Source organism: Prinia subflava, chromosome 1, assembly GCF_021018805.1.
Source record: "Prinia subflava isolate CZ2003 ecotype Zambia chromosome 1, Cam_Psub_1.2, whole genome shotgun sequence".
Classification (NCBI taxonomy): Eukaryota; Metazoa; Chordata; class Aves; order Passeriformes; family Cisticolidae; genus Prinia; species Prinia subflava.
In genome coordinates, this window is record NC_086247.1 from 41,128,182 (window position 1) to 41,155,976 (window position 27,795).

Below are 27,795 nucleotides of genomic sequence, written 5' to 3' on the forward strand. Positions count from 1 at the left end.
AGCACTACAGAGAATAAATTATTTTGCTTCTGGTTAGAAAACTAAAATGATATAATTTGCAATTTCTAAAGGGGATTGTGTTTGAAGAATACTTAAAAAGTACTACTAGTTGACAGGTAAAGGGAAGAATAATTTCCATCAAAATATTGAAAAATAAACACTAGACAACTACAAATATGTCATTGAAAAGACACAAATATTATACTTTTTAACTGTTAGTGGTCAGATGCACACGTAAATAGATCATAATTAATTTCAAATATTGCAAGAATAAATTGTTGTAGGGCTTGGAGTAAAAGTATACTAGCTGTGGAAAGTAAGAAACATGAATTTAAAGAATTTTATTCAAGGATGATATATTAGGAAACTTTGATTACAAGAGCTTTTATTTGAGGCCAAAATCTGTGTGGAAGATATAAAAGATATGAGATTAAAAATGATAATACAGAAGAAGGTAGGTATTTCCAGAATAAACATACCTTTCAGTCCTATCCATGCTCTTAACACAAAATATAGTTTGTAGTTACTGGGCAAATGAAAATGGTGGTTGTAAGAGAATTCCTGTACATTTGGAATTCTGTACATTCCTGTACCTTCCAAGGTGTTCTTAACTGTAAAATTCTGTTTCTCTTCATCTCTTTTTTTAAAGACCTCACTCCTCTCATTTCTTCTGTCCTTTCACTTAAATGTGTGTCTTCACTTACAAGTTTGTTTAAACAAACTTGAGACCCAGGAACCTAACTGATGTGGCAGAGCTGATGTTTGCTAACCCACAACAGCCTAATCACTAAAGGGAATGAGGACTTAACACATATTAACCCAAAATATTCATCACACTTAAAATTAGTTCATTTTTTTTTCCTTCTCTTCAAGATGCTGAAAGGGTTGGGGTCACCAAAGATTTCCTTGGGTAGAGAGCTGAGGTAGGCAAACCCAGCCTCAGGGCCAAGAAAGCCTTGGGGAGTGCTTTTGGAAGGGCTGAGAGAAAAAGGTGACAGCAACACTCCTGTAAGGGAGCTTACCTGGCTTTCCCACACTGGGAGCACAAAAAGGGTAACAAAAATGTGTATGTGAGATGTGCACTGCAGACTCCCAGCCTAAATTGTGAAAATGTACAAAGTTGCCTTAATAAAAGCAGGAACTCTCCATCTTCCAGCATCTCTTCCCTCAGTCAGGAAAAAGACAAAATTAAACTCATCCAAGTCTTTTTTGCTCTAGTATTTGCTGCACCATTTGAAAACTGTTTGGTTTCAAAGATATACCAAAAATACCTTCAGGCACTGCAATATCTGGCCTAGGTTAATTCCAACCAAACACCTAAATGTCAATGGTAAAATAATCTGGTGGCTGTGTGATAGCTGTAGGTTGAGCTTCATAGCCAGGTGAGAGTGGGATATTTCCAAAATCCTAGTCAGACATTAAGGGGGTGACAGACCTTGTAGAAATGATCATACACGTAAGGAATGATCATTATTTCTATTAAATAAACAGTCATTGGGAAATAATTTTACAACCCCAGGTTCTTCAAATACATTCTTGATTTCCCAGGCTTGGCTTTCAACAATATAAAACTCATACACTGTATGACTGAATGCAAAAGATTAGTTAAAAAAGTATTTATTTTCTATTTTTTCTGCTATGTTCCATTACAAAAAGAAGCATAACAAAAACAAAACAGAAGATAGCATTTTATTAGTGGTACATTAATGAGCTCAAACAACTAGGTGACTTATGCTTGTCACAAATACATATTACAAACAATCACAAAACCCTAACTAAAAATGAAATAAATAATTTTAATAGCTTTTCTTATTTTTTAATATTTATAAAATATATAGCACTTTCTATTACATTTTTCAGTCATTTTAATCCATAACAAATTAAAATTTATGACATATATTGCAAATATGCTAAAGGGATAAGAATAATTAAAAAAACCCCTAAGTTCCTGGAGGTATGAAACAATAAATTTGTTAATGTTTATCAATTTATTATCATATATCCAGATTGTGCATACCCTGCAAAAATAGCCATTTCTTCAACTAATATACATATGTTTCTTTATAGTATTGTAAGTTTTTTAAATATAAAGCTTCATGGATGTATGCTTCTGTTTTACAGTTGTGCCTAATAAGTAACTTTCATTAATATATACTGAATATATTCCATTAGTATATACTAATATATAGACACATGCAGACACACACACCCATCCCCACACGCATACATACACACAGCATTATATATTAGTATATACTGAATAACAAAATAATTTCAATAACAGATAGCTAGGATTCCTGTGGAGAAAGTTGTTGAAAGTGGAAGGCATGGAAAAAACTGACAAGGAAATATAAATGAAAGCATTTGTTTTTACATTGTTCAATATCTTTCAATAGATTATGCAATGTACTGTAATAATATACAGAATCTGAACAGAAATTTCTTTTTATTCTAGTATTCTAATGCTTTTCTTTATGACTCCAGGAGGATATGAACCACTCTCCCTGTTAAACTTCCTGAAAATTGAGCCAAGCAAGTAGAAATGTGTTGACATTATAGAACTTATTCCAGGGAAATAAAATAATTCCACTTTACAACTCTCCAAGTCAGAAAAGCACTTAAGCACAGATGACTTTATTAGCTATAACCTGAAAGTTAATCACACACTCAAGCACTCTTATGCTCTTGTCGTAATCCTTAACACTGTCCCCTGGCCGTGTACCAGGTTCAGAGGCTCCATTATGTAACTGAGTACAATTTTGTGTCTCTCTCAGTTTTTGTGTCTCTCTCAGCAACGGGAGTGAGGGAACATGGAACTGTGCTTGGGGACCCCAGAGGGAATACTAAGGTGTGTGGTTGTGGCAGATGAAAGAGGCAGCAGGGAGAGGCTGACCAGCATGGGGTAGCTTGATAGCAGCCAATACTGTTCTGGTGTGGTGAGGGAAAAAGTGATGCAGAATAATCTGCCTGGGCAGCATCAGCCTTTTTCAGATTCATTCTGCCCCTTGCTGCAGCACAGCATCCCCCTTCAGGCACTAAGCTCCAGGGGGCTGCTCTGTGAAGCCCAGATTTTTAGCGTTTTCCTCATGGTGCATGAGCAGCAGCCACCACAGCAGTGGCTGGCGCTAGGACCTGGCAGTCCTGATGAGAGCATCTCAGAGGGCTTTTTCCTCTGGACTCATTTCAGCTGGGCTGCATGGTCTGAAAGCCCATTGGGACCTGGAACTGGGATGCTTGCTTAGTGTCATCCTGAAAGAAGCAGCTCATGTGCTTGATGACCACTCTGTGATAAGAAGAATTGCATGAATGGCTGCAGGCAGAGCCTGGCTTAGAAAGCACATCCCCGATAAAATGAAAACACTAAAGTAGAAGCACCTCTAGTTCCTTAGAGAAACAGAGTGAGAGACACATACATACATGTGCACCTTCAGAGATCTTAAGCTATATTACCACCTTGTGTTTCCCTTTTGAAGTGCCCAAAGTGCAACCTCAGGCATCTACGACAAGTACTTAAACTTTGGGAACTTGAGTGAGTCTTTCCTGTTTCCCATCATACTGAACCAGCCAGAGGTGTGAGTCTTAAGCTCAGACTCATAACTGTCTGAGACAGAACTTTTTAAAATCAGCTTCAACCTTTTTTCAGACACTAGACTTTTTCAGAGACCAAACCACCACATAAAGAAATAGAAAGTGAAATGCAGGGCTTAGTGTTTTCAATGTTAATAAAATTTCCAAAAGCTTTCTTGGAATTGCTAAGAAAGAATGAAAACTGATCTGAATTTCTAAGGGAGAGAGTTGTACATTCTCAAAATCTCAAGCCTTTTCAAACATTTCATCTGATAGAAGAAACATCTTAAGGCATTGAATAAACCAAATCACATTTAAAGTAACAGGCTGCAGTGTTGACAACTACATGTTTAACTGTGAACTTTGAGGTGTTCTGATAAGTCTCCACATTTAAAATAAATAAATATATTTTTTGTGGAATCAAGAACTAATTTAGAAAACATGATTTTCCATTATTCTTTTCTCAAAGCATATTGATACTGTATATTATTGGTTTGCATCTTAAGAATTCTAGTTTGAATAGACAAAACTTTAAATGCCTGGTTTAAAAAAATAGCCCACTTAAACTAGCTTTTCTCCACAAAGTTCTTGATACACTTAATTAACATAATAAAATGGCCAACAGCTAAAAAATATGCTGATTTTTATTTCAAAGGTGCCTTTGTGCTACTGGAATGCAAAGCTCTCTTGAAAATGTGTAACTGTTATTTTTAAAAGAATGTAGAAACTGAAACATATTCATTTACTGATGAAAACAAATGTATTCAAAGTGGTAACACTTCCATAATAAAATTATGCTAACCCTATAACCTAGTATATAATTAGTTCTGTGAAGATCAGATAATCTAAAATTCCCATCATAAAGCAAACCAAATCAATGCAAATATATTTAGTTATACTTAAGAGTACATATTTTTGGTATACCATATAACATCATTTCAATAGGCACAGTACTATAAAGAATTTTCTTTATTAAACTTACTTGAAAATATCATGACATAGAGAGAACAAATTACATATTATGCCATGGATTGGTTTGTTTACTCTTTCTTGTTAAAATATTTGCTTTCACTTGCATACAGATTTTTAGCAAAAGCTGATGGCTCATTATAACTCTGTTTTTTCATTGTCAGTGGGCTGTGCTGACTTACAATATACTTGTATTCATTATATGTTATGTATGAAATTACGGACTGCAATATAAAGCCTGAGTTTTGACATATGCATATGGAGTTCACTATGCTTTAAATGTGGGTATTTAAATGCAAAATGTAGCCATTTAATATGTTTTTAAATTTTATTTTAGTATTTCAGGATTAGTTATAACACAGAATTTAAAATTTTGCCTCTTTGGTTCAAGACTGACCAAGTTGCTCTACAAGGGCAAGGTTGGATGCAGAGGCACCTCTGAATATTCTGTGAGGTCACTGCACAAATGCCTGCTGCATTTACAAATCAACACTGACCTGCAGTCAAAACTATAATATCCTATATTCTCTCATCAACACTTTTCTTCTTGAAAATAAAAGTATTTATGAAGCCCCACCAGTTTACCTCCTTAGAAAAACAACAACAACAAATAGCTATTATCAGGCTAATGTGTTTCTTAAATGTACTGTATTTAATGCCCAGTTGCAAAAGTCTCAGTGATGAATGCAGGTGTTCTACAAACAGAATTCTTGACAGAGATCTTCAGGATACCCTGGTAGAGTCCCAAAAGTTCATGTCACCAACTCCCTTCTGCACAATGAGCATTCTTGTTTAACTTCTTGGTGGGGGGCTTTCATATAATGCAATTCTTTCATCTACAGAAATTTGCAGTGACGTACTTTGTGCTGGTTTGGGTAAAAGTTATGCTCATTTAAGCATGTCTCTTAAACATCCCTCAGAGTCAGTGATGCAACTGCACATCACATGAACTGTTGAAGGAAAAACACTGAACTGACAGCTGACCAGTTCCAGATTCTGCTATTGCCAACAGAGGTGGCAGCACATGGCCACTCCTGTGACACATGAATGCCACAGCAATGCACTGAAATGGAGGAGATTATTTGGGAGCACTGAGAACTGTCATTAAAAGAGACCAGGCTTCTCTTTTCAGCACTGTCAACACTCTGCCAAAATCTGTGTTTCCAGTATATGATTTCGAGACAAGGGCAGTGCACGAGTTACCATTGTTAAACTTCCTAAACTGTTACAGCTTTAGATTCAAAACATCTGGGTTTGTGTCCCAAGCTCAACATCCTATGGACAGCCATTTTACCTGTCCTTCAGATGTGACCCCTTATTTGGGAGCAATTCTTATTAAAAAGTTCATGGTGATGTCTATGAAAACATTGGATTTTGATGCCACTTAGAGTATTTAATAGTGGGATTATTACATCACTCCACTGAATTTAGGATGGAAAATAAATGTGTAGCCCTTGAAGGTGTACTAATAGGAAGTAGGTGTGTACCAAAAGACATTAGAAAGTCCTCTCCCCCAAATATTTTCAGATTATTTGGAACTAGTATCAAATTAGATTAGCTATACTTCAAAATAACGTTGCTCTCACACGTGTAAATCCAAATATTTCTAATGCAAAGCAAAAAACCCAGAGATGATTTGCTCCTACATTTCATTTGTCTTTTGTCCCTGCCTTGCATTTTGAATTATTCCTGTTTGGATAAGCTCTCCTCTGTCTTCTCTTTTGAAATATTAATCATCCTAACACATAGAAAAAGATGTGATAGAATTAGTTTTTCTGCTAAGCAAGGCAGTGGCCCTATCTCATGAGTGCTACTAACAAGTATAAGTGGCAGGGGGAAAAAAAAGGTAGTTTTGATTTCAAAACAATAAATAGAAACCCCAAAAACTACTACTGAAATTTTTCACCTTTTTTCCATCATCTCCACTGGGGTGTGTCAAAATGCAAAATTAAATTATATTATAAAATTGCAATTAAACAAAGTTATTAATTTTACGTTTGAAAGTCCTTTATATTTCACCTTTAAATGATACTCTGAAACTAGTACTTGACCCAGAGTGATGTAATGGTCTTAAACACCAAAGAAATTATGCATTCTGTAATGTATTCTTTATAGATTATTCAATTTATTCCTGTATTTTACTATCAATATCTATATATTAAAAATAACTTATTAAAAATTCAAAGGGTAAATAATTTTTCAAGCATAATGTAAAATGTCTATTTGTTGAGAGTTTAAATGGAACATAAGTGCTACCTATGATGTGAAATCAAGGTTAACCATGGAAACAATGTGTCAGGTGGGTTGTCTGAAACAATTTCACAATCTTATCAACAAAGACTGTTAGATTTACGGTATGTAATTCCTAACAAAAAGGGGAAGAAATAAATAGATGACACAACATTTAGTGTACTTGCACTTAATTTATAATTAAAATTAAATTCATATGCCATTATTTCCACTTAAAGAAGAGGGGCTCATCCATGAAAAAGTGTTTTTTTCTTTTTGTGCCTTGTTTGTTTTGTTTTATTTTTAATGTATCAGATCAGTATGGCTATATGTTTGCTGTATGGCTATATGTTTATGTTACTGTTAGATGAAGAGAATACAATGGAAAAAGTGGCATGACCCCATGTATGAACACAAGCATGGATTTACAACAGTGCTTAAAGTGCTTTCTTATTTGAGGAGGTACTTACACAAATGCCTTTTCATGCTTATCTCCTTTGTCACCATGTACTATATGCTCGCTCTCATTTAATAATATAATGATAGGGCATTATGTTCATACTCAGAGTTTAGTATATTGTCATAAAAACATCTGAAAAGAGGAAAATGACAATTCTATTTGTGTATTATTACAGCAATTTGAAAATTTTATTAAATACTCAAGTGCTTCATTTCGCCATTTATTCCTTTGCTTCCAATGTTGCTTAAAGCACTATGTAAGTACAAACAGATAATACTAAAAGCATATCCATCCTATTCTGGGGTTTTGACTAGGATTATTTACTGATGTCTTGCAGAACCGAGATGAAATTAGGATCCCACGTGACCATTTATCTGCTGATGCTGCAAGATGTCTTGCCTCCAGGATTGGTTTCCACATACATGGTTCACCAAAGGTCTAAATCTTATGAATATTTTTACATTTTTATGTCTCTTTGTTCAGTGGCAGTGCAGTCATGGGGATGTCAAGTAGTATACTTTAATTTGCCAGTACCAGAAGTTGTGGGAGCAGCAGAAGCTGTGGCTTGGCTGCCTACAAACAAAGGGTCCAAACAAGCCACTTTGGCTGCAAAGAATGAGTGAATACAGTGAAGGACTGCAAACAGGTTAGAAAACTCCAGCTCCTGGAAGTGAAAAAAAAAAAAAAGAGGTTAAACATGAAACAGAAGAACACCCCGCAAACACGTAACCAGGAATGAACCGCTATTCCAACGGCAATAATTCTAATAGATTGAGGTAATTCTGCTAATGTGCCTTACAATTCTCCATTAGAGGGACTTGGACATGGAAAACGGAACATCCTGTAAATAATTGCTTGGAGGCTAAGGTGGACAAATTTCTGGATCAAGTGCCTCCACAGGAATATGAGATCCTACTAGCTAAAGGGGAAATAAAGTGACACTATATAATGTTTATTTTGCCTCAGGTTAATGCAAATCTGGCTCTTTTGCAGGTTCATTTAGATAGAAACTTTATGGCTGTGCTGTAACAGTCTGCACACCTCTGGACTACTACTATTTAAACAAAGTACCCACAAAATTTAATAACATTGAGTTCCACATATATTACATTTGTTCATCATGTCTTCTCACACTATTAATCAGCTAATAAATAACACTATGAAACAGCTATTTTATTACCTGATTCTTTAATATATATATTAAAAAAGAGAGGACATATTTCCAAACTGTGCTACTATCACGTAGTGATAATTTGGATGTGTTATTGGGCCAAAAAATGGAACATACTCCATGTTTAAATATATTAGGAATATTATACAAATTTCCTTATTTTTCTGTTTTAATTGACATTTCTTTATAGCCCACTCAGCATGTGATTAGACTAGCTGGGACTTTTTTAGACTCCACTGGAGAGGAAACAAATAAAAACTACATTTTATTACATATATAAATTTGCTCCTTTAGGTCTGATTGACTTTATCTGATCAATTTTTTTAGGTTATCTTCAGTATGTGTTTTTGAAGCTGGTATTAAATTAATAAATATCTGTTGCATTTGAAAGCAATTACTCAAGTACTTCTATACATACAAGTCTAGGGAAAATAGTACAGATTTTACATCTTTTGATTCACTGCCCATACAGATTTTTTCACTGTGACATGAAGCCAATAATTTATATCTGTGGTATATTCTACTTGTCTTTCTCTCTAGCATCGATATTTCTAGGTTACATAGTGTAGGTTATTGCAGGGTTTTGCTCTTTTGTATAGGAGAATATTGAAAATGTTGTAAATTCAACAAAAATTGCTAAATCTCTCAAAGTTACATCAGACTGTGATTTTCTGCCTCTTGAGTTTTCCTGGAATACATGGAGACATTCACAAATCCCTCATGGGTGAGGGACAACAGTGTGAAAGCAGACAGCTGGATGTTCAGAGTGTCCAGTGCTGCACTGAGTGGGTGAAGCTTTGTTCAGGTCTCCTACAGCCTCAGCAGATGTCCTTCAGACATGCTCAGAAATAAACTGATAACATCCCATGAGATTCTTTAAACTCCCTTGACGACCAATTCCCAATAAAGGAGATAAAATTTATGCCAAGTTTCACACCTGCCAGCTGTGTCTATATAGAAATACAATCTCAGTTTTAAATCAAGAGAGAAAGGTAATTTTATCACTCTGACAAAGTGGATTTTTTCCTCCCTCCAATTTCAAAATAAGAAAATTTATCATAAATAAGAAATCAGGGCACATTCAAAGATGAGAAAACAAAGAATTATGGAAGCTATTTCAAAACAGCTATAAGTCATTGGAATTAGGTTAGTTTTCAGTTAACTTCACTTTATTAATATGTTTATTTACCCTTTTAGTACTATAAAAAAAACACCTGACACTTAAGGGAATAAATATTTAGTGGAACCATAAAATATTTTAATATCAATTGCACGTGTTATCTACATTTCTCCCTGTGTCTCAACAAGATAACCATATAAAAACAAATGCTACAGTTTGAGAATTGTTCAAGTCAATTAGGTAACGCTACAAGCCGAACGTTGGCACTATCATAATTACAGCTACTGGACACTGAACTGAATTTTCACAGTGCATGAGGATAATTATTACCAAGAATTATCACAGGTGTTTCTGCAATAGTAACACATCAGGAATATGCACTGCTCAACTGACCATCAAGGGAAAAGGGTGAGGCAACAGAAGGGCCTCTGAAGGTCCCACTTGCTAACTATTATCAATAGCAATGACACAACATGGAAATTACTTTGACTGCAAAGAAGAGCACTGAGAAGTCAGCAACTGCTCGGTTGTTATTTGCAATGAAACACTACTGCTATTTCGATGAAGACATGCATTTTTAACTGGAAATTAAAGCAGTGTGAAGCACAGTAGGCTGACTGGTATGTGGCAAGTACACGCGGGTCTGATTAATGGCTGCACCTCCGTTCCCAGCAGCCTGATTGATGGGAACGGGATCTATCAGGAACAACACTTTTCAGGCAGATTAGCCTAATCACAAGAAACCTTAACAAACAGATACAACTCCATGCAGAACTGCTGACAGACAAAACATGCCCTCACTTCTGCTGGGAACTTGCACTTTTAGGTGTCTCCAGGTCCACACTACTGCCAGCAGACAGAGGGGAACCCATGTGCACCCCCAGCCACCCTGGTTGTTTCTGTACACACTGTCCTCAGCCATACTTTTGTCTGAATACTCTTTCCTCTAGGCAGGATAGGATATATTGCACACATAGTCCAGATGAAGTTTCAAGTGAACAGACAAAACCTGAGAAACCTGAAAAAATATGCTGTTAAGTCATTGAAGTTGGTACTAGTAGGGAAAGTCACATGCTCTGAGTCCTCCAAAAAGCAAAAAAATCCTAATTTAAGTCACACCTACTTCTCCACACACAAGTAGACAATTTACTACTATTACAGTTTCCAGACTTTTTCCTGTGCACCTCACCTAAGATCCTACTCTCCCAGGAATATCAGTGTCCCCTCTGGTCCTCAAATTGTCTTTCTAAGCTACCTCTTGTTTAAACTGCTCTCACCCTTCATTGCTGTCACTATACCAGGCACTTCCAGATTATTGACCTGAACACTTGCAGTTCCTGCTGAGGACAATATCAGTGGGCAAAAAGGCATGTGAGAAAGATGCAGTCATTGAGAAGCTCAGAAATATATTAGAATTCTAGCAGCCAAAGGAAATCTGGATTGAAAAGACAGAGAGGAAAGAGAAGACAGAGAGTTTCCCCAAAAGAAAACAAACAAGCCCCAGCAATCTGTTATTGCACTGTATTATACATATATTATGTACGGCTATAGAAATTATACATTTACAAAATCCAACAATTGTATGTTTCGAAGTACCCATGTTATATTTTATAAAAATCTTCTCTTTCATCCATATATAAACTGCTTATTTGAGAAATTTGTTCATCAAAAGTAGAGTTACATGGTCTCTATATTTGCATAGAATCTGATCTAAAATAGATATGAGACATACAATCCATGTGCAAGACATGAGGAAACTAAAAACTGAACAACACAAACCAACACAAGTCAGAAATCTGAACTCAAAAATTCAGTAACTGCGACTGAGCAATCACGCTATAAAAATCTTATGGATGCATACTTATAACCATTTAAAGATTATATCTAAATGTGAAGAGCACTGTGATGCTCACAGAAAAACTCTTAAGGATTAATTCAAAGTTGCATTTTAAAGAACAGCCTTGAAAAGAACAGAAATGTCAGGCTGGAAAATGATGCAAGCACCCATCAAGTCGCTTTGCAACAGTACTAAGTAGGTTATTTTGTTCACAGTAATGTGATCAGTAGTCATTCAGGATATTTAGATTAGATTTCTATACAAGATAATTTCAAGTGCCAATTAACTGGCATTAATTAATACTAAGGTAGTATTAATTAATAATGAGATTAATGCAAAAGCCTTGAAGTTAAACTTCTTCCTTGGCTGATAGCATATCTGTGCCTTCTTTGGTTTTCCATATTCAAATAGATGAAGACAGTTGACTGGACCTTCATCTCGATAAACTTATTTTTGTACCCATTTCAGTTCTGTACTGCTCATCTTAGGAGTTCAGCCAATCTATGAACAAAAGCTCACCTGATGCAGCACAGCGGTGTGGCCTTGCCTGAGTTCTTCTGAGAGAACTGTTATGCTGCAAGTTGGGGGAAGTGAAAGCACAGACTGGAGTGTAGCTTTTTGAGTCATACATGTTTTACCAAGCACACAGATCCTCAGTTTCTGGTTTGGTGAAAATTCAATAAAGTAATAAAATGCTGATTTTTATACATATCACTTACTCCTATGTTTGGAGGCATATGCTTATGTCTCAAAACAGGAACTTAGATTGTGTATCACCTCTGGAAGCTGCTGTGATACTATTGAGACACTCATTAAACTACAGCTAAACAAACAGGTGAACAGATAAGTAACTAGATAGGAAGGTCTAACTGAATCCCTTTGGGGCCTTTCATATGCAGAGAACGCTTTGCCCTTCTGTGTTTAGGTTTTGGGGTTTTTTGTTTGTTTGGTTTTTTTAACCCAAGCTAAACAGCTCAGTAAGGAGAAATACAGGAACACATTGGCTCCACATTCTGTCAAGCTGACAGCTCTATTTTGTAGCTCTCACTCATAAAAATTTTGTCTCACTGAGGAAACTTGTGCAATATCTCCTGCTGAGTGACAGCTGGGAAATAACCTACAGATTGGAATGTCTATGGGGCTATCAGTGATTAATGTTGACCTTAAGTGGTTTTCTTGTCAGAAACCACTTAGACCTTGCCACATATACCTTTTAAGTTAGGTGTTTGCTTTAAGGCACCCTGCCATAGACCCACTGATGTGACCTATGGTAATTATTGCTCAGATTTTTAGACTTGAACTGCTTAAATCCATGAGGAAACACTTCTTTTATTCTGCTTTATATATCTTCATAGTAACACGATTTAACTTAGAGAGAAGACAAACAAAAGAATGAGTACAATGTCTGTACAGAAAAAAAAAGGCAGTATTTGAAATGTTTAAATACCTAAAATTATTTTAAAGTTGAAAAGAACTATACTGGGAAATAAGATAAAATGTAACTAAATCCATAGCACATGCTGTATGTTTCAAAGTATGCCATTTTGAATTTTTTAAGACAGGCATGAAGTGGATTATAAAAAATTTTGACAATATTATAAAAAATATTAACTCTTCAGTGTCAGTGAAGGACTTTCTTTCACAAAGGAATATAAACCCTGGTGGAAAGTGTTTTTTTCTCAAAAACAAAACAGCCTAACTGATGAATGTATGTGGTACTCGACTTTATCCCAAAATGTATTTTTCCTAGATTTTTCTAACATTAATACTGATATTTCTGTATATTCCACCAGAACACAGAAGAGATGCAGGACAATTATGAAGATATATGGCTAAAATTTAAAATGTTGATGCAGACCTATTTTTTTTCCCAAGCAATGTATATCTATAACTTCAAACACTTGTATATAGATATTTCTAGAATAGCAACAAATTTATCTAAGTTTGGATCAAAATTCAATAGCTGAGCATTTTAACATTTTTGATTCTACAGATCATGAATAAGTGTTCTAAAGGGTATTATCACACAGCTTCAACATGCCATAATCACACATCTGGGAAAACATGAGACACACAAAATGTTCTGCATTATAAATGAAGGAAGAGAAGGAAGAATTTGTATTTTGATAACTCATATTTTTCTGTGAAGGTAATATATAGAAGCACAGAATCTTGGAAAGGTTGTTTATCAAGTTCAATAGTCAATCCAGCACTGCCAATTCCACTACTAAACCATATCCTGAAGTGTCAGTCTACATATCTACACCATCCCTGTGAGGATGGTGATTCCACCACTTCCCCGAGCAGCCTGTTACAATGATTGACAACCCTTCTGGTGCAGATATTTTTGCTAATATCCAACCTATACCTCCCCTGAAACAACTTGAGGCCATTTCATCTTGTCTGACTGCTTTTTATGTATGAGAACAGGCTGACCTCACCTGGCTACAATCTCCTTTCAGCAGTTGCAGAGAGCAATGAGATTACTCCTGAGCCCTCTTTTCTCCAGGCTGGACAACCCCAGCTCCATCAGTTGATCCTCATCAGAGTTGTGTTTCAGACCCTTCACCAGCTCTGCTGCCCTTTTCTGGACTCACTCCACCCCCTTAATCTCTTTCTTTTAGTGAGTGGCCCAAAACTGAAAACAGTGTTTCTGGTGTCCGGAAAGTTACCTGCTATGCCCTGCTTCCACATTGCTGCTTGGGAATTGTAATAAATATGGTATATTAATTCATGGTTTTGGTATATGCAAAATGTAAGTATGTTCTGTAAAATAAAATATTAGCTGAGGTCGAGCATGAAACCAACTAATCTAAGGACGGGCAATACCCAGGGGCCACATTCAGAGAAGGACAATGCCTTGCTGGGAATCGGGAGCCCACTATTGACATCAGAATGAAAGGCAAATCAAGATCAAAATCAGTCCTCCAGGGGCAGCAGAACTGTGAAACGCCCAAACATCACCAGAGATACAATCAGGGGGACACTTTTCCATTCAGAACTTCATATCCCATTCATACAACTGGAGGAAAGAAATTAACACTCATCCTTTTGCGAGGAAACCCCATTCAGCAGGCCGGAGGACAGAGATGAATTTGAAAAAACCACCCCGAATACAGAGAACTGTGGGGAAATCCTCTGCTGCTGGCTAAATAAACTGTATAAAACAAGGACCCCAAAAAGGGCCAATTCGTGAACGAGGGGGTTACAGTGCTCCAGAGGCTGTAACTGGTTCACCCAGTGTCGATCCCGGGCATCAGCACTGTGCTTCCGATTGTTGGTTTTTGCCTAAATTTCTGTCCTTTAATTCTTCAATTAATGAAATTCTATTTTTTAATTGGAATTGGATTGGCTTTCATAACAGAATGAATAAGTGAAGAGACCTAATACATTGGTGCAATGGCTCCTCAAAGTTTTTGTTTTATTCTCTGCTGAGTTCTCCTTTCACTACATTCTGATTATTCTCCATGTATTACAACTCCATAAAAAAGAACAGAATCACAAAGAAAATGTTTCAACAGTGCATCTCCAGCCCAGCTGCAAAACAGGGCTGCATTTAAACAGGTGATGATAGCTGTGGCATGAATATTCATCACAACCTTTAACAGATGTTTTACAAAATTTCCATTCTCTGATTTCAAATGAAGCCTGCATACAGTATTCATGAAATCTGGCATTACAAATATTTCTGAAAATCTGATTAACATTTCCTAATGACTCAACAGTTCTGCAAATAGCTATACCTCTAACTCAGTAATGTAAAGCAAAAAAATAGACTAGACTGTTCCACCTCTCCTGATGATGAACAGTGCTTTAAATCTATAAAGGTTTAAAGTATCCAAAAGGGAGTTATCCACAAAATTGTAAGCCAACCAGTGCTGAAAATATATGACCCAAGAACCTTCATATTAATTTTACAGACACATTTATCTACATTTCTTAGACTACGCAACATACTTAATATGTAAAAAAACTGGAATAGATAGAAGTGCTCCTTATAAATGCCACAGTACCTTCCAAAGAGAATATAACCTGACATCTTTGCATATGGTTGATATGCTTTGATCACCAAGAAAATTAATTAAAATTTACAGAATTTTATTTCCAAATTGAGTAATGTGAAAGTTTAAATTTATAGGAAACTAGGGAACATGACAGCATATTCATAAGAATGGTAGCAGGTTGGTATAATACTCTGGCTTCATAAGGTGTAAATAGTATTTCTACCTTCATAAAAGTTTGGCAGAATTTTCTAGAACTCAATTTGAGTGGAAATAAGAACAGCTACAATGAAGGCACCAGGATAACTCTAAGGTTTATGTATGTCCAACATACTTATGTATCTCTAAGTGATTTATATGACATATACAATTTAAAACAAGGAAAAAAAACCCTATTTTTTTTTCAAAATCCAGATTTTATTCTTTGGTTTTATTTTTAAAAAAATGTAACTCAGTATTAAAAATACATTCTAGTTTTACCAGTTAAAAAACTAAAACCAACAAAGCCAAAACCCCCCAAATCCCCAGACACCTCAACAGTGTGCCATTCTTGGGTGCCTATGAATTTTTGTTAGTGCTAAAATCATGTGTTAATATGTCAGCAATAGCAGATAGATATTAGAAAAATAATGATGACTTTCATCCTTCATCTGTACATAAGAGCAGGATAAAATTTGAAAATTACTTCCTTAAGAGAAAATCATCTTTATGACTTTAGGTTAAACTGTATTGTCTTATTAGAGCTGAAAAAAAGTTCTGTACTACTGAACTACTTTCTTATTTCTGAAGGAAATCAGAAGTAAGAAAATATTTATTTTTGAGCTGCAGCAAAACACGAAGGTATCAAAACCATGGTCCCCACATTTTATTGCCATTGATTTAATGGGAACTTTTACATACCTTTATTTTATTGAGTAAAACACTCAAAATCAAGTACATAGCTGCTGAGTAGAAAAAAACTAACATCAAGCAAAAAGAGACATAGAGGAAGATGCTTAATGTAGCTATTGGCATTTCAACACATAACTATCCCCAAAACAATGCATTTTTTTTTACATATTTTATAATACTCTAGGTATTTTGCACTTAGAGACAATTTATTTAACCATTTCTTTTTTGCTCATGTAACCATATTATTATCACATTCATTCAGCAATTTTGTCTCTAACACAGTCAGGAAAAACAGTATAGTAAATGCTTTCAAAGCAAAGCTTAGACACCTACAAGAAAATAGTTTTTAGGTGTACACTAAAAAAAAATAACTGACCCAGACTGTAAGGCAGTTCCAACCATCACAGACCTGGAGAGATCACTTCTCACACTCATTGGGATAGTAAATGCCATTATTCTCAAAAGACATAAATTGAAGTAAGCTTAAATCTCTCACAGCTACTGTTTTCATGAATTAACTCTTGAATCAAATGCACAGCTGGAAATACAACCTTCATGATTTTGCATTAGACACAGACACAAAGCTTCAGTCTTGTTGGGAAATATGTATTTAACCCAAACATTTTTTTTCTCTGACAAATAAAAACAGATTTTCAACCTTTGCTGAGTTTTGTTCCCAGGTTGACTTAAGGATATATTTTCCACCATTTCTTCATGATACAATTATAACCTGAAAAACAGGGTACTCAAGCTCTCAGATAGCTTTATCAAAATGACAAAGAGAAGATTTGGAAAACATGCCTAAACCTGTATGTAGCATAAGTCCTGTATTTTATTATTTTTTAAATCTTACTACACCTTTCAAAAGACTTTTAACTCGATAAAAAGTAGTTTGTTCAGTTCTCTTCAATTTCCTTTATTTTCTTTGCACTCTTTGAGCATTAACCTAATATTTCCAAGTAACTTAGTTTATTATAATTCCCCGCTCCCCTAGCTGCTTTGAAAATTGTATATTGCCTTTGTACAAACAATGTATTGTTTTTACCTTTGCTTCAATTTGTTTAGTATCTTGGTTTTGGAACAAAAATTTGATTTTGCTCTTCCCATCATCTGAAGAACCTTTGAGCTGGGAAAACTTGTACCTCCAAAGCACAGCCTAAAGGGAAAAGAAAAACCAAACCAAAATATAAAAAATCATACACAAGCAAGTCAATGTAGTTATAGCTGAAAATTGTATTAGAAATAGCTGATCTCCTTCCGAGGAAAGTTTTAACACCTCTATGGTACATAATTAAATAAAAGTAGTGTTCTGTGGTCAGATGTTCCTTGAATGATATGGATACATTATACTTTGGTAGTGCTTGAATAACACTTGTCAGACTAAATTTGTGAAATTTACCCTGAAACTCCTTTATCTATATTTAATACTGATTAAACAAAAAAGAAAAGGATTTTTTCCACAGATTATCTGTGGATTCCCTACTCTATCTGAAGTGTTGATCTGACATACAAACCCCTTCTTTCTACACTAAAAATATCTAGTACTGACATAAAGGGCATACCATACTAAAAACAAATATCTATTTTTAAAGGATAAAATAATAAAAAAGAAAGCTCTTTACTGAGAACATATTTTGATTTTATTTATGAGAGGTCTAGTGAGGAATTTGACAAATCATTAATTCTAATTGTATCAGTGGCCTTTCAAGTAAATGTATTATGAATTGTGTCGTGTCTTGTTGAAAAAGACATAATGCTTTACAAAACAAATATACAATTAATAAAATTTAGAGGTATCTAGAAAACATCTCTTTAAAATTATATCTAGTGTGGATTTATGTTTAGAAAAAACGATTTTAAACTACTTTGCTTAAAAATTGAAAGGAGATATTTTTGTTGTCTTTTCAACCTCATTTAAAAAGACATCCCTCTCCTCCAGATATTTTGGATTGTTAAAACTTTTCATTGTGATTCCAATAATGTTTCACATAATTAGGAGGTCATAATCACTTATATGGTGCTACTACTTTGATGAGCATTAATTTCACAGGCATCGGACAACACAGAAACTTAAGGAAACCCTTCTGCCTAAGGGTTTGTAAATTACTTCCTCTCAGTGGTGTAGGAAGACACATCCATTTCTGCCCTTAGTCTTTAGCTCTGAATGATCTAGTGGAAATTAAATGGGGGAGGTCAAAATTTTAAGTGTCCTAAATCTATGCAGGCCCCTTTGTTTCAGGATGTGTTGGTCTCTTTATGCCAAAGACTGGCAAAAATCTCTACCCTGCACCAAGCTGAATAAAGTTTGTTGTGTTTGTCTTAGCAACCTGATGAGAAAAGAAAACACAAGGACAGCAACTTAACTGTGCTGTCCATACACAAAGCAAGTGCTAGAATTTTTCTCCAAAATTGTCTCTACAGAATTTCCCTGTCTAGATTAAAAAAAAAAAAGGAACCCTAATCTCAGCACCACTTTTGTTTTCTGTGTATATGTGAAAGGTGAGCCCTCGTCTGCCATAAATAGAGTTAAGGATATTCTGTTTCACAGAAATTAGAAGAGTTCAGCAGTTTATATGAAAATATATCCTATTTTTTTCAAATGTTGTCCTCCTGAGCCCACCAATCTGTGCTACAGAAAATAGAACAGCTTCCCTAATTTCCATGCGTGTGAAATTCATTTGACATTGTTTGATCAACGATGCTTACTTATATTGTACAAATAGTGAGGTAAAAACAAAACAAAGCAAAACAATCCAGTACCTAAAGTCATTCAGGCAGCTATATTCCTACCTGCTTTGTAAACTCCTTTTTTTTTACAGATCTACAAATTCAACAAATCTTGTCAGAAGATCAAGACCACTGCCTTTCTGCAGGGACAGCAAATCTACTTATGTATGTCATTTCGTGGATGAGAAATGTAAAGGGCACTGATTGTCTCTTTATCTCAGGAGAAAACAATCAAAGCAATGAGCTATCATCTTTCTCTTCTCTGATGATATATGGAGAGGCCAGGAGAGCGATGCAGCATTAACAAGGACCCTTAGATGTGTGGGCAAAGTCCCAAGGTACCTGGCCTTGTTCCCAGTCAGATTAAGTTTGAGTGAAGATGAAGGATGTATAGAAGTGAGGTACTTTGACATTTCCATGCAGTTTTGCCAAGCACTTCATATCCATTCAGAGGAAAGAGAGGAAAGAGAATGACAGTCACACCAAACCTCAGGCATGACTCAGGAATACACTTCATTCACATTTATTGGAGACTCCTACTCAGCAAGGGCTCTTAAGAACTCTGCAAGATCAGGTCTATGGTGTGGAGAGAACTAATACCAAGAAAACTGCACTTCAATATCAAGATATTAAAACAAGCTCCTAGAACTGGCAGTCTCTGCAGAGACAGTTAAATACTCTTCATTTAAAGTGCAAGGAGTAGAAATGCTATTGAAAATGCATTAAATGATTCCCACATGAAAGAATTATCTGCTCCTTTTGAATGATCTTCAACAAATTGTGTACACTTTCCCTCAAAGTTGTCCATATGAGCGAATGTTCATTTGCAAAAATAAGAATAGGGAAATGTGAGCTTTAAGTTATAAAGTTGGGAATACAAAGTATTTCAAGCTAGTCACCCTGGCTACTTCTTTTTCTGGAGAATCTCTGAATAACAAATCTTACATTCTGGTTTAAAATGGGGAGAACTGGTTCGTTATGGTAGAGTCTGGATGTGTGTCTACTTCAATATACTATAGTACAATGAAAGTGTAACAGGTAGCTTAAACCACTTGAACTAGATGTTCAAATTTTATATAGCAAAACATGGGTAAATTAGTTAATCATATGACCAGTAAGACCCATTTAAATCCTTTGTCCTTTAATCCTTAACCAAAGAGCTTGAAGTGCTGCCCTGTGTATATTTTGCGTGAGCAGCACACGGATAAGGGACGCAGAATGTCGTGACCGCAGTCACATCACTCCTAAAATAAAGTATCTTGGGGATCACTGGATTAATTCCTCTGGTTGCATACGTTCTGAACGTGGTTCTTCTTCTCATTTTCATTGCTGCAACACGCATAAGCAGTGAACAGGGACCAGACCTACCCTTTTTTCAATGGCTACTTTATAGTGCCAAAGTAAGAGACACCAGACTCACTCACCTGAGCACCAGTTTCACACAGATGTGCAAGTACAGCAGTGACATTAACACATGAGAGAGAGAGAGCTTCGTGGGTTATCTTTCATGATCCTATAGGCTGACTTCAGTGTTACAGTGCTCACTGTGGTGACTCTTCCAAATTCTAATTCTAAACGCTAATTCTCCTGCATTAGGCATAGGTATTCTTGGGAATACTGATCCACACCACTATCAGACTCATTGTTTTTTTCATGTTTTGAATATCAGAGTTCTTCAGAAACATTTGATGAATGATTGCCTCAGAAAGTCAACATAGGCTGTTATAATTTTGTACAAATATACATATATGCATATTGACTCTTAACAAATAAGTACATTTGTAAAACATGTTGGCTTTTTTTTTTAAATTGTCAAACACCTAAATGTGTGTCACATGAAATATTTTGAAATCAGTTTTAAGGAATTGTGATACATAAGCAGAAGTACTTAATGGTTTGAAGGTGCAGTGTTACTTAACACTCATAGGCCTACTTTTAGCTGACAGAAACAGCCTGTTCTCTTCAAGTTCTTCCCTCAGTAACTGTGCATAACCTGCATCATAGAGAATATTTTACAGGTCTATATACAGCATTCATAGGATGTTTTTTAAATTTTTGTTTGCCCTAAAATAGATTTAATAGGTGGACCAGGTGTCAATTCCTTTTAAAGCACAAATTGTGACCATATTAAAAAAGATTCTCTTGTAGACAAGTGGCGTCAGCTTCTTGTGAGGATCCTGACATACTTTTCAAGTCATGGCACACAACCTTATGATGCCTTGATGGAAGATGAAGAGGAGAACTAGTATGAAGTATTTATTGCCTTGAACAGTGAAGTCTCATTTAATGAGTAGTGATAGAATTTAGTAACAACAGCAAGCAATCCAATTCAGCAAGTGGGGTCCAAGGCACACACTGAAAACACCACCAGTGCCACAGTTTGCATACTCTCAGTGTGGTCGCAGAAAATATGACATAACTCATCTCTGTCTTGAAAAATCCACTGTAAGAAGACAATCTCTTTGAAAAAAATACAGTATGTATCATGCATAAAATTGAAAACAACCAAGAAGATATAAATCCTTTTCCCAATTATTATTCATATATTGCTAAGGCTGCTTTTTTCATTTTTCACTATTTAATAAAATTAACTTCAAAGAATACCAGAATGCAATGCAAACAAATAAACTGTGCAGACAAGCTGACAAATTAGATTTAAGACTCCTCTTGAGATGCTATTAAATTATTGTAATAACAAATCATCAAAAAGCAAAATCCTGTATTCAGTGAAATTAAGAGGATTTTTTTTCCTGTGACGTATCTGGGACCAAGATTCTTCACCAATACTTTTTAATGAGAAATATTTTATTTATAAGTAATCATCTAGGACTCATTTGTGCTAGTCTTTGCAAACAAATTACTGCCTATTATCTTCTGCTAGTGTTACTCTGCTATAATTAAAAAAGGATGCTCTCTGCCTGCATATTTTTATTTTATAGTTGGTACATAAATGCAACACGTAAATGACACATGGAAGAAAAGCTATTGACTTCTATACCTGTAATACAGTCACACAAATGAACAAAATCATATTGTTTCTATTCGTAGCAATAGTGTTTGATGTAGAACACATATTCTATAAGGCACCGTAGAAAATACTTTCACATTCATACTATATGTCAGTTTGCTACTCATTCCCAGAATCTTGGACAAATCCACATAGAATTTTGGTGAGATGACACCAAACAAAATCACTTTCCATCCAGGTAATGACATCAGAAATGAGGAAATACATCATTATTGTTTGGGCTATGACTAGGAATATTCATTAGAGTTTTTGTTTCATTTTGGGTCAAGGAGTTTGTTCTATTCCTCAATAGAGACCAGATTATCAAGCAAATACAGAATAAATATGTGACTGTATTTTTACTTACCATGCTCTAAGGAATATTCATAGAAATGTGAATGTCTGACTAGTCCATGGCTTTGGGATAGATATATCATTTAGATACAGAGGACACTAGGCTTTGGCACTAGGAAAGAAAATGTGTATTTCGTCAACATAAGAATCTCCAATCAGAACATATTTAATTCGTGTCCTGGGGATTCAGCAATGAACTACCTTCAATTTATTATTTAACAGTTTTGTGTCTTCTCTGTCAAATTATCCACTGTGGATCAACTCTCTCTTGCAGAAAGACTATTTACACTCTATAAACTTGAGCAATAGAGTTTGCACCACATACTACAATGGTATCATTTCACCTGCCAGTGAAGCCACATGAGGAGCAGCTGAGGGAGAAGAAACTCACACAAGAAACCAAGGGAGGACCTCAGCACAGTCTACAGCTTCCTTGTGAGGGAAAGAGGAGGGGCAGACACTGATGTCTTCTGTGTGGTGACCAGTGACAAGACCCAAGCGAATGGCCTGAAGTTGTGTCAGAGGAGGTCTAGGTTGGACATTAAAAAAAATATTGTTCACCCAGAGGATGGTTGGCACTGGAACAGGCTCCCCAGGGAAGTGGTCACAGCACCAAGCCTGACAGAGCTCAAGTTGTACAGTGTTCCTCAGGCACACTGTGTGATCTTGGGACTGTACTGTGCAGGACCAGGAGTTGGGCTTTGATGATTCTTATGTGTTCCTTCCTATTCAGGATATCCTATGATCTTATGAAATACGTTTTGTCTACATACATGATCTATAGAAATCATAGGCATAATGTCATTCCACTGACATGAAACATGCAGGTTTTGTTATGTAATAGCAAAAGAAGTTTGGCCTTCAGTAGGATGCATGGAAAAAAACCAAATTCTGTTAGTGATTTTTAATGATTAGACAGCTACATCCAAGACCATCTATAAATGGCGGAGTAAACAAAGCAACCATCGTTATTAAGGAAGGGATGTCAGAAGTCACTTTTCCAGTTCTAGTTTTCTCAAATTCCTTTGTTGTGTTTTCCATCACACTTTCAAAAATCTATAGCTGTACTTTTCCAATACTGCCTTTTTTCTTGATACTCTGAGTGGATTATTCTTCCTTTTAGATTTTTAAGGCAATTTTTTATATGTGATATACATTACAGACATCTGTTAAATTTCAATGGGCACCTTTCAAGATAATGCTGCTTGTTGTCTGACTAAAATACATGATATTCCTTACAGTCAAACTAAATCAAGAGCAGAAGCCCTCTAGGTCCTTGTTTTTAAGAATAAAAATAATTGAGTCTTCAGGCACCTGGGATACACCTTAATTTTTCTGTTTGTCTCACAGCTAATTGAGAAAGATTTCATTCTTGCCAAGTGATACTTTGTTCAGAGTTATAGCAGCAGTAGGGAACTGAGTAGGATTAAGATCTTGTTCATGCTCAGTTCTACTGTGTTACTGATCTCTGGAGACTGTCTTACTACAAAAGAATTATAGTCTAAGGCAATTTCCTTTGTCAGCTGCTGCAGCTTTATAACTGTAAAGGGAAAGACAAGGGAGGACACAGAGGATAAAGAACAAAACTGAGACAAAGGAAAAAGGCATGAAAGTTGGCCCTTATAAAATAACTGTTCTTGTCCATTACTGAAATTACACAGAATGCTAACAGACTACATTGTATTTAGTTGGTACTTATGAACAATTTACCAACATTTATTTCTAGCCACAGAACATAAAACTGTATGAAACATGCTTGATGGCTTATATTAAAGTTAGAGTAGCTATTTGTTCACCATTTCAACTTTGAAGGATGGAATAAATATTTTTTCACAAGTTAAATCATTAAATCTCGATCTTCCAGTGAGCCTGGCTTCTTTCTGCCTTCCCTGCTACTGAAACTGGAATATCAAGAAGGTTTTTATATGCTGTTTTATTTCAATATGCTGTATATGTATTAGTTGTATGAAGAGACAGACAAGGTATGCATCCCTAGAAAACATGGGAGCTTGTTCCTAGAGAAATTAAGAGAAATACTGATCTATGTGAATTAGTAGTCTTTTGGTATGTGAACAAAATTAAAGATATTTGCAGTGCTATTTATTGTTCATGGTGTATTCTCTTTTTTTGGTGAAATGCTTAAGGTTTCTGCTAGAGAACACAGGACAGGTACACTGAGATTTCTTGATAGGCACCTTGTGGGCCATTATGGAGCTTTTTCTTACTTCGTTCTAGCACCACCATATAATTCAGCAGTACCTTAATTTATTTTCAATCCTACAAGGGATAATTTTTTTCTCTTGTGACAAATATATATTTTTGACTGCTGTTTTAATGAGCAGTAAATATGATGGAGTACAGACACAGTACTTTGCTCAGGTAGGTATATGACAATGTATATTCATACAAACATATTATTAGTAGAATTGATTATGCAAATATGCATATTATAGAAAATAATTTAAATTAATATGTCAATTAAGCAGAAATATATATAATATACACATTTCCATGTATATCCACCCATACATTTTTTATGGAAGCACATTAAGAATCAGTTATTGAATGGCACTTGAGTAAGTAGTTTTATATATTGGATCACTTTCAGAATAGTAGTTAGATTAACTTGTGTACGTCTTGTTATTCTGTTTAATCTATATGTCTCCATATTTAATTATTAAGGTGACTATTGCAGCTGCAAATCTTATTTATAAATCCTCATCATAATATTTATGTATGTCCATACCTAACAGAAATTGTCCATAAAAGAATTACATTTGTTCATTAAAATATTGATGTCTATATACTGACTATAGTGAGACAAATTTAGGACATGAATTCTGGGATGTAGTTGGGCAGGACTTGAGAAAAATGTTTTCCCCATTAAGCATTGATACACAACACAGCAAAAATGGCCTAGGAAAAAAATTGGTTTATAACATCTAAGAACTGCCACAGAACTTTTTGGCATATTTTTAGAACTTTCATATTTTAAAACCAAATAAATAAAACATTTACCATATGGAACACCTCCAGTTAAAAATTATGTCTGGAGTAGATTCTGTATACTAAGACACCTTGTAGGGCAAGGACCAACTAAGAAGAATCTGGAAAATGGGATTAAGGCAGAATAGAAAATAAAACATCTAAATGGTATTCACAAAGATTAGTTAAATTCACTTTTCATAGAATACCAGCAAGGAAGAAAGAGGGAAGTTCAGTGAGGGGATTCTATTTCACATTCTGTATTTCAAATAAAGCTAGTAAAATTGGTTAAAGACGGTGGTCATTTTTTGGAAGAACTCCCCTGTGGAAGAGATTTGAGGAATCTCCCTATTGACTACAATTACATTTCTGTCTGTGTCAACACAGGAGGCTGGTGGCTTTTTGACTCCAGGTTTATAACTACCACAAATGAAGGACTACATCACAAAAATAATCATAATCAAACGTGTGCCAGTGTTGGCTTGAGCTACGTGTCAACAGTTTGCTTTCAAATCATACATTGCTAATAAAGGATGACATCTTGCACTGGAGCTTTGGCTCTGAAAAGTGCTACAGAAGAACAAGGGCACAAATACACTTGTCATTATTTTTTAAGTTGTAAGTAAAAAAATTACTTTGTGTTCAAAATTCTATTTGGTCATTTATAAGCTACTTACCTGAACTGAGAACTAATTTTCTGAAATGTTGGCATAATCTGATTTAACCAGGTAGTTTTAAAAACTGTTCATTCTCCTTTCAGGAAATTACAATGGCTGTTATAAAGCATCATACTAAAATACTCTAAATAACAAACTACTGTTGACTCTATGAGCTATCAGGTAGAAAATGAATTAGAGCAAGCAGAGCATATGCAGCAGAAACAGTTATGATTTATGCCAGTGCTGTTATAGTCACATCAGAGTACAGATTTTTTGTGAATTACTCAGTTTAATACTTTTTGTACTCCTATTTATCATAGGTCTGTGCAGATACAGAAACAATGTTTTTATCTAATTATGATGTTTGACTTGAAATACATTTAGCAGAGATGACAGTTTTTAACCACTAATTTCAATTTACATAGTTATGTATTATTTAAGGATTAAATGACAGAAAACAAGGAAACAAGCCTACAGAGGGCTGTGAGGTTTTTTGTCTGGAAATCATAAACATAATGAGAGCCATTACCCCCCATACACTTGTCCATGAACACTAGGGGTGAGTTTGGGGTTTAGAACATTTGTGAAATTTTGACTGCAATTTGTCAGGCATGTTGGACAAAATCTATTCACTTACTTAAAACGTGAGATGAAGAAAGAATTTAAATATTGTTGCATTGTTTGGAACATCTGAATAACTTAATAACTGTTAAAATCATGAGTTAAAAAAACTTGGCTTCCTTCATTTCAGTTAATTAGTAATTACGTACTTATAAAGACAATTCACAGTCAATTCATTAGGAATTAGGAAAGAAAACTTAAAATACCATGAGCACAGTAGTAACTCTAAGACTGACATTGCCTGAATATTTACTGAAGATACCACTGCAACCAAGTATAAGAGAGGACTTCTCAGAAATTATGTTCTTTCTAAAACTACTTTGTTCTTGAAGATCTTTGTGTTCTTGGAAACATGAAAATGTAAAAGTAAATAAAAATAAAAATTCATTTAATGATATTCAGCAGATTTTTCCTCCAGTTACTTGTCCAAGGCCTTCTGCAAATTGATTAAATATCTTGCATCTGCACAGTTATTCTCTGAGTTATTCTGAGAGAAATACAGAATGAACAGCTCTGACCTCTGAAATCTGAACTGAAATCTTCCAAATATGGCTTTAAGTTAATCTTTACCCAAAAAAGAGTGGTTGAATTTGGTATGAGCAGCAGCAAAATAACAGAAGAGAACATGTACAGTGGGAGGACCACTAAGATGATCACAGGGTTGGAGCACCTCTTTCATGAAGGCAGGCTGAAAGAGTTGGGGCTGTGGAACCTGGAGAAGAGAAGGCTCCAGGGAGAGGTTATTGCTGCTTTTCAATACTTAAAGGAGGCTTATATAAAAATGGAGAAAGAGTTTCTACCAAGGCCTACAGTGACAGGACAAGGGACAATGTTTTTAAAGTACAAGAAGGTAGAGTTCAGATTGGACATAAGAAAGTCTTATATGATCACAGTAGTGAGACAGTGGAACAGGGTGCCCCAAGGAGCTGTAGATACACTGTAGTTGTAAGTGAAAAGATAATAGTTTGTACTGATTTTTCAAATAGAAATCGTAAAAAAAATCTAGAACTTATAAAGAAGTGTATTTAAATGCAGTTTTCATGAATAGTATGACATTTTAAATAATGTGGGTTTTTTTTAATACTGAGTATGTTGATTCATAGGACACTTGCTAGGACTTTTGTATACCCTTAATTCACAAACATGCATGTAAATATTACTGAGATATGTATGATTTAATTAAAGTTTTATTCATGC

The 27,795-nt window shown here is 35.2% G+C and overlaps 1 protein-coding gene across 9 annotated transcripts in view; it reads right to left on the reverse strand.

Annotated features, from left to right (window-relative positions):
• Positions 1 to 1,601: 1,601 nt before the first annotated feature.
• SNTG1 (syntrophin gamma 1) overlaps positions 1,602 to 27,795 on the reverse strand; it is a 321,667-nt gene continuing 295,473 nt past the window's right edge. For all 9 annotated transcript variants that reach the window (XM_063394382.1, XM_063394328.1, XM_063394391.1 and 6 more), the window contains 2 exons: positions 17,291 to 17,401; positions 1,602 to 7,889 (listed from right to left, as the gene is read on the reverse strand). In XM_063394382.1, the coding sequence (XP_063250452.1) occupies positions 7,731 to 7,889; positions 17,291 to 17,401 (270 nt within the window). In that variant the 3' untranslated portion in view covers positions 1,602 to 7,730. The remainder of the gene's footprint in view (positions 7,890 to 17,290; positions 17,402 to 27,795) is intronic.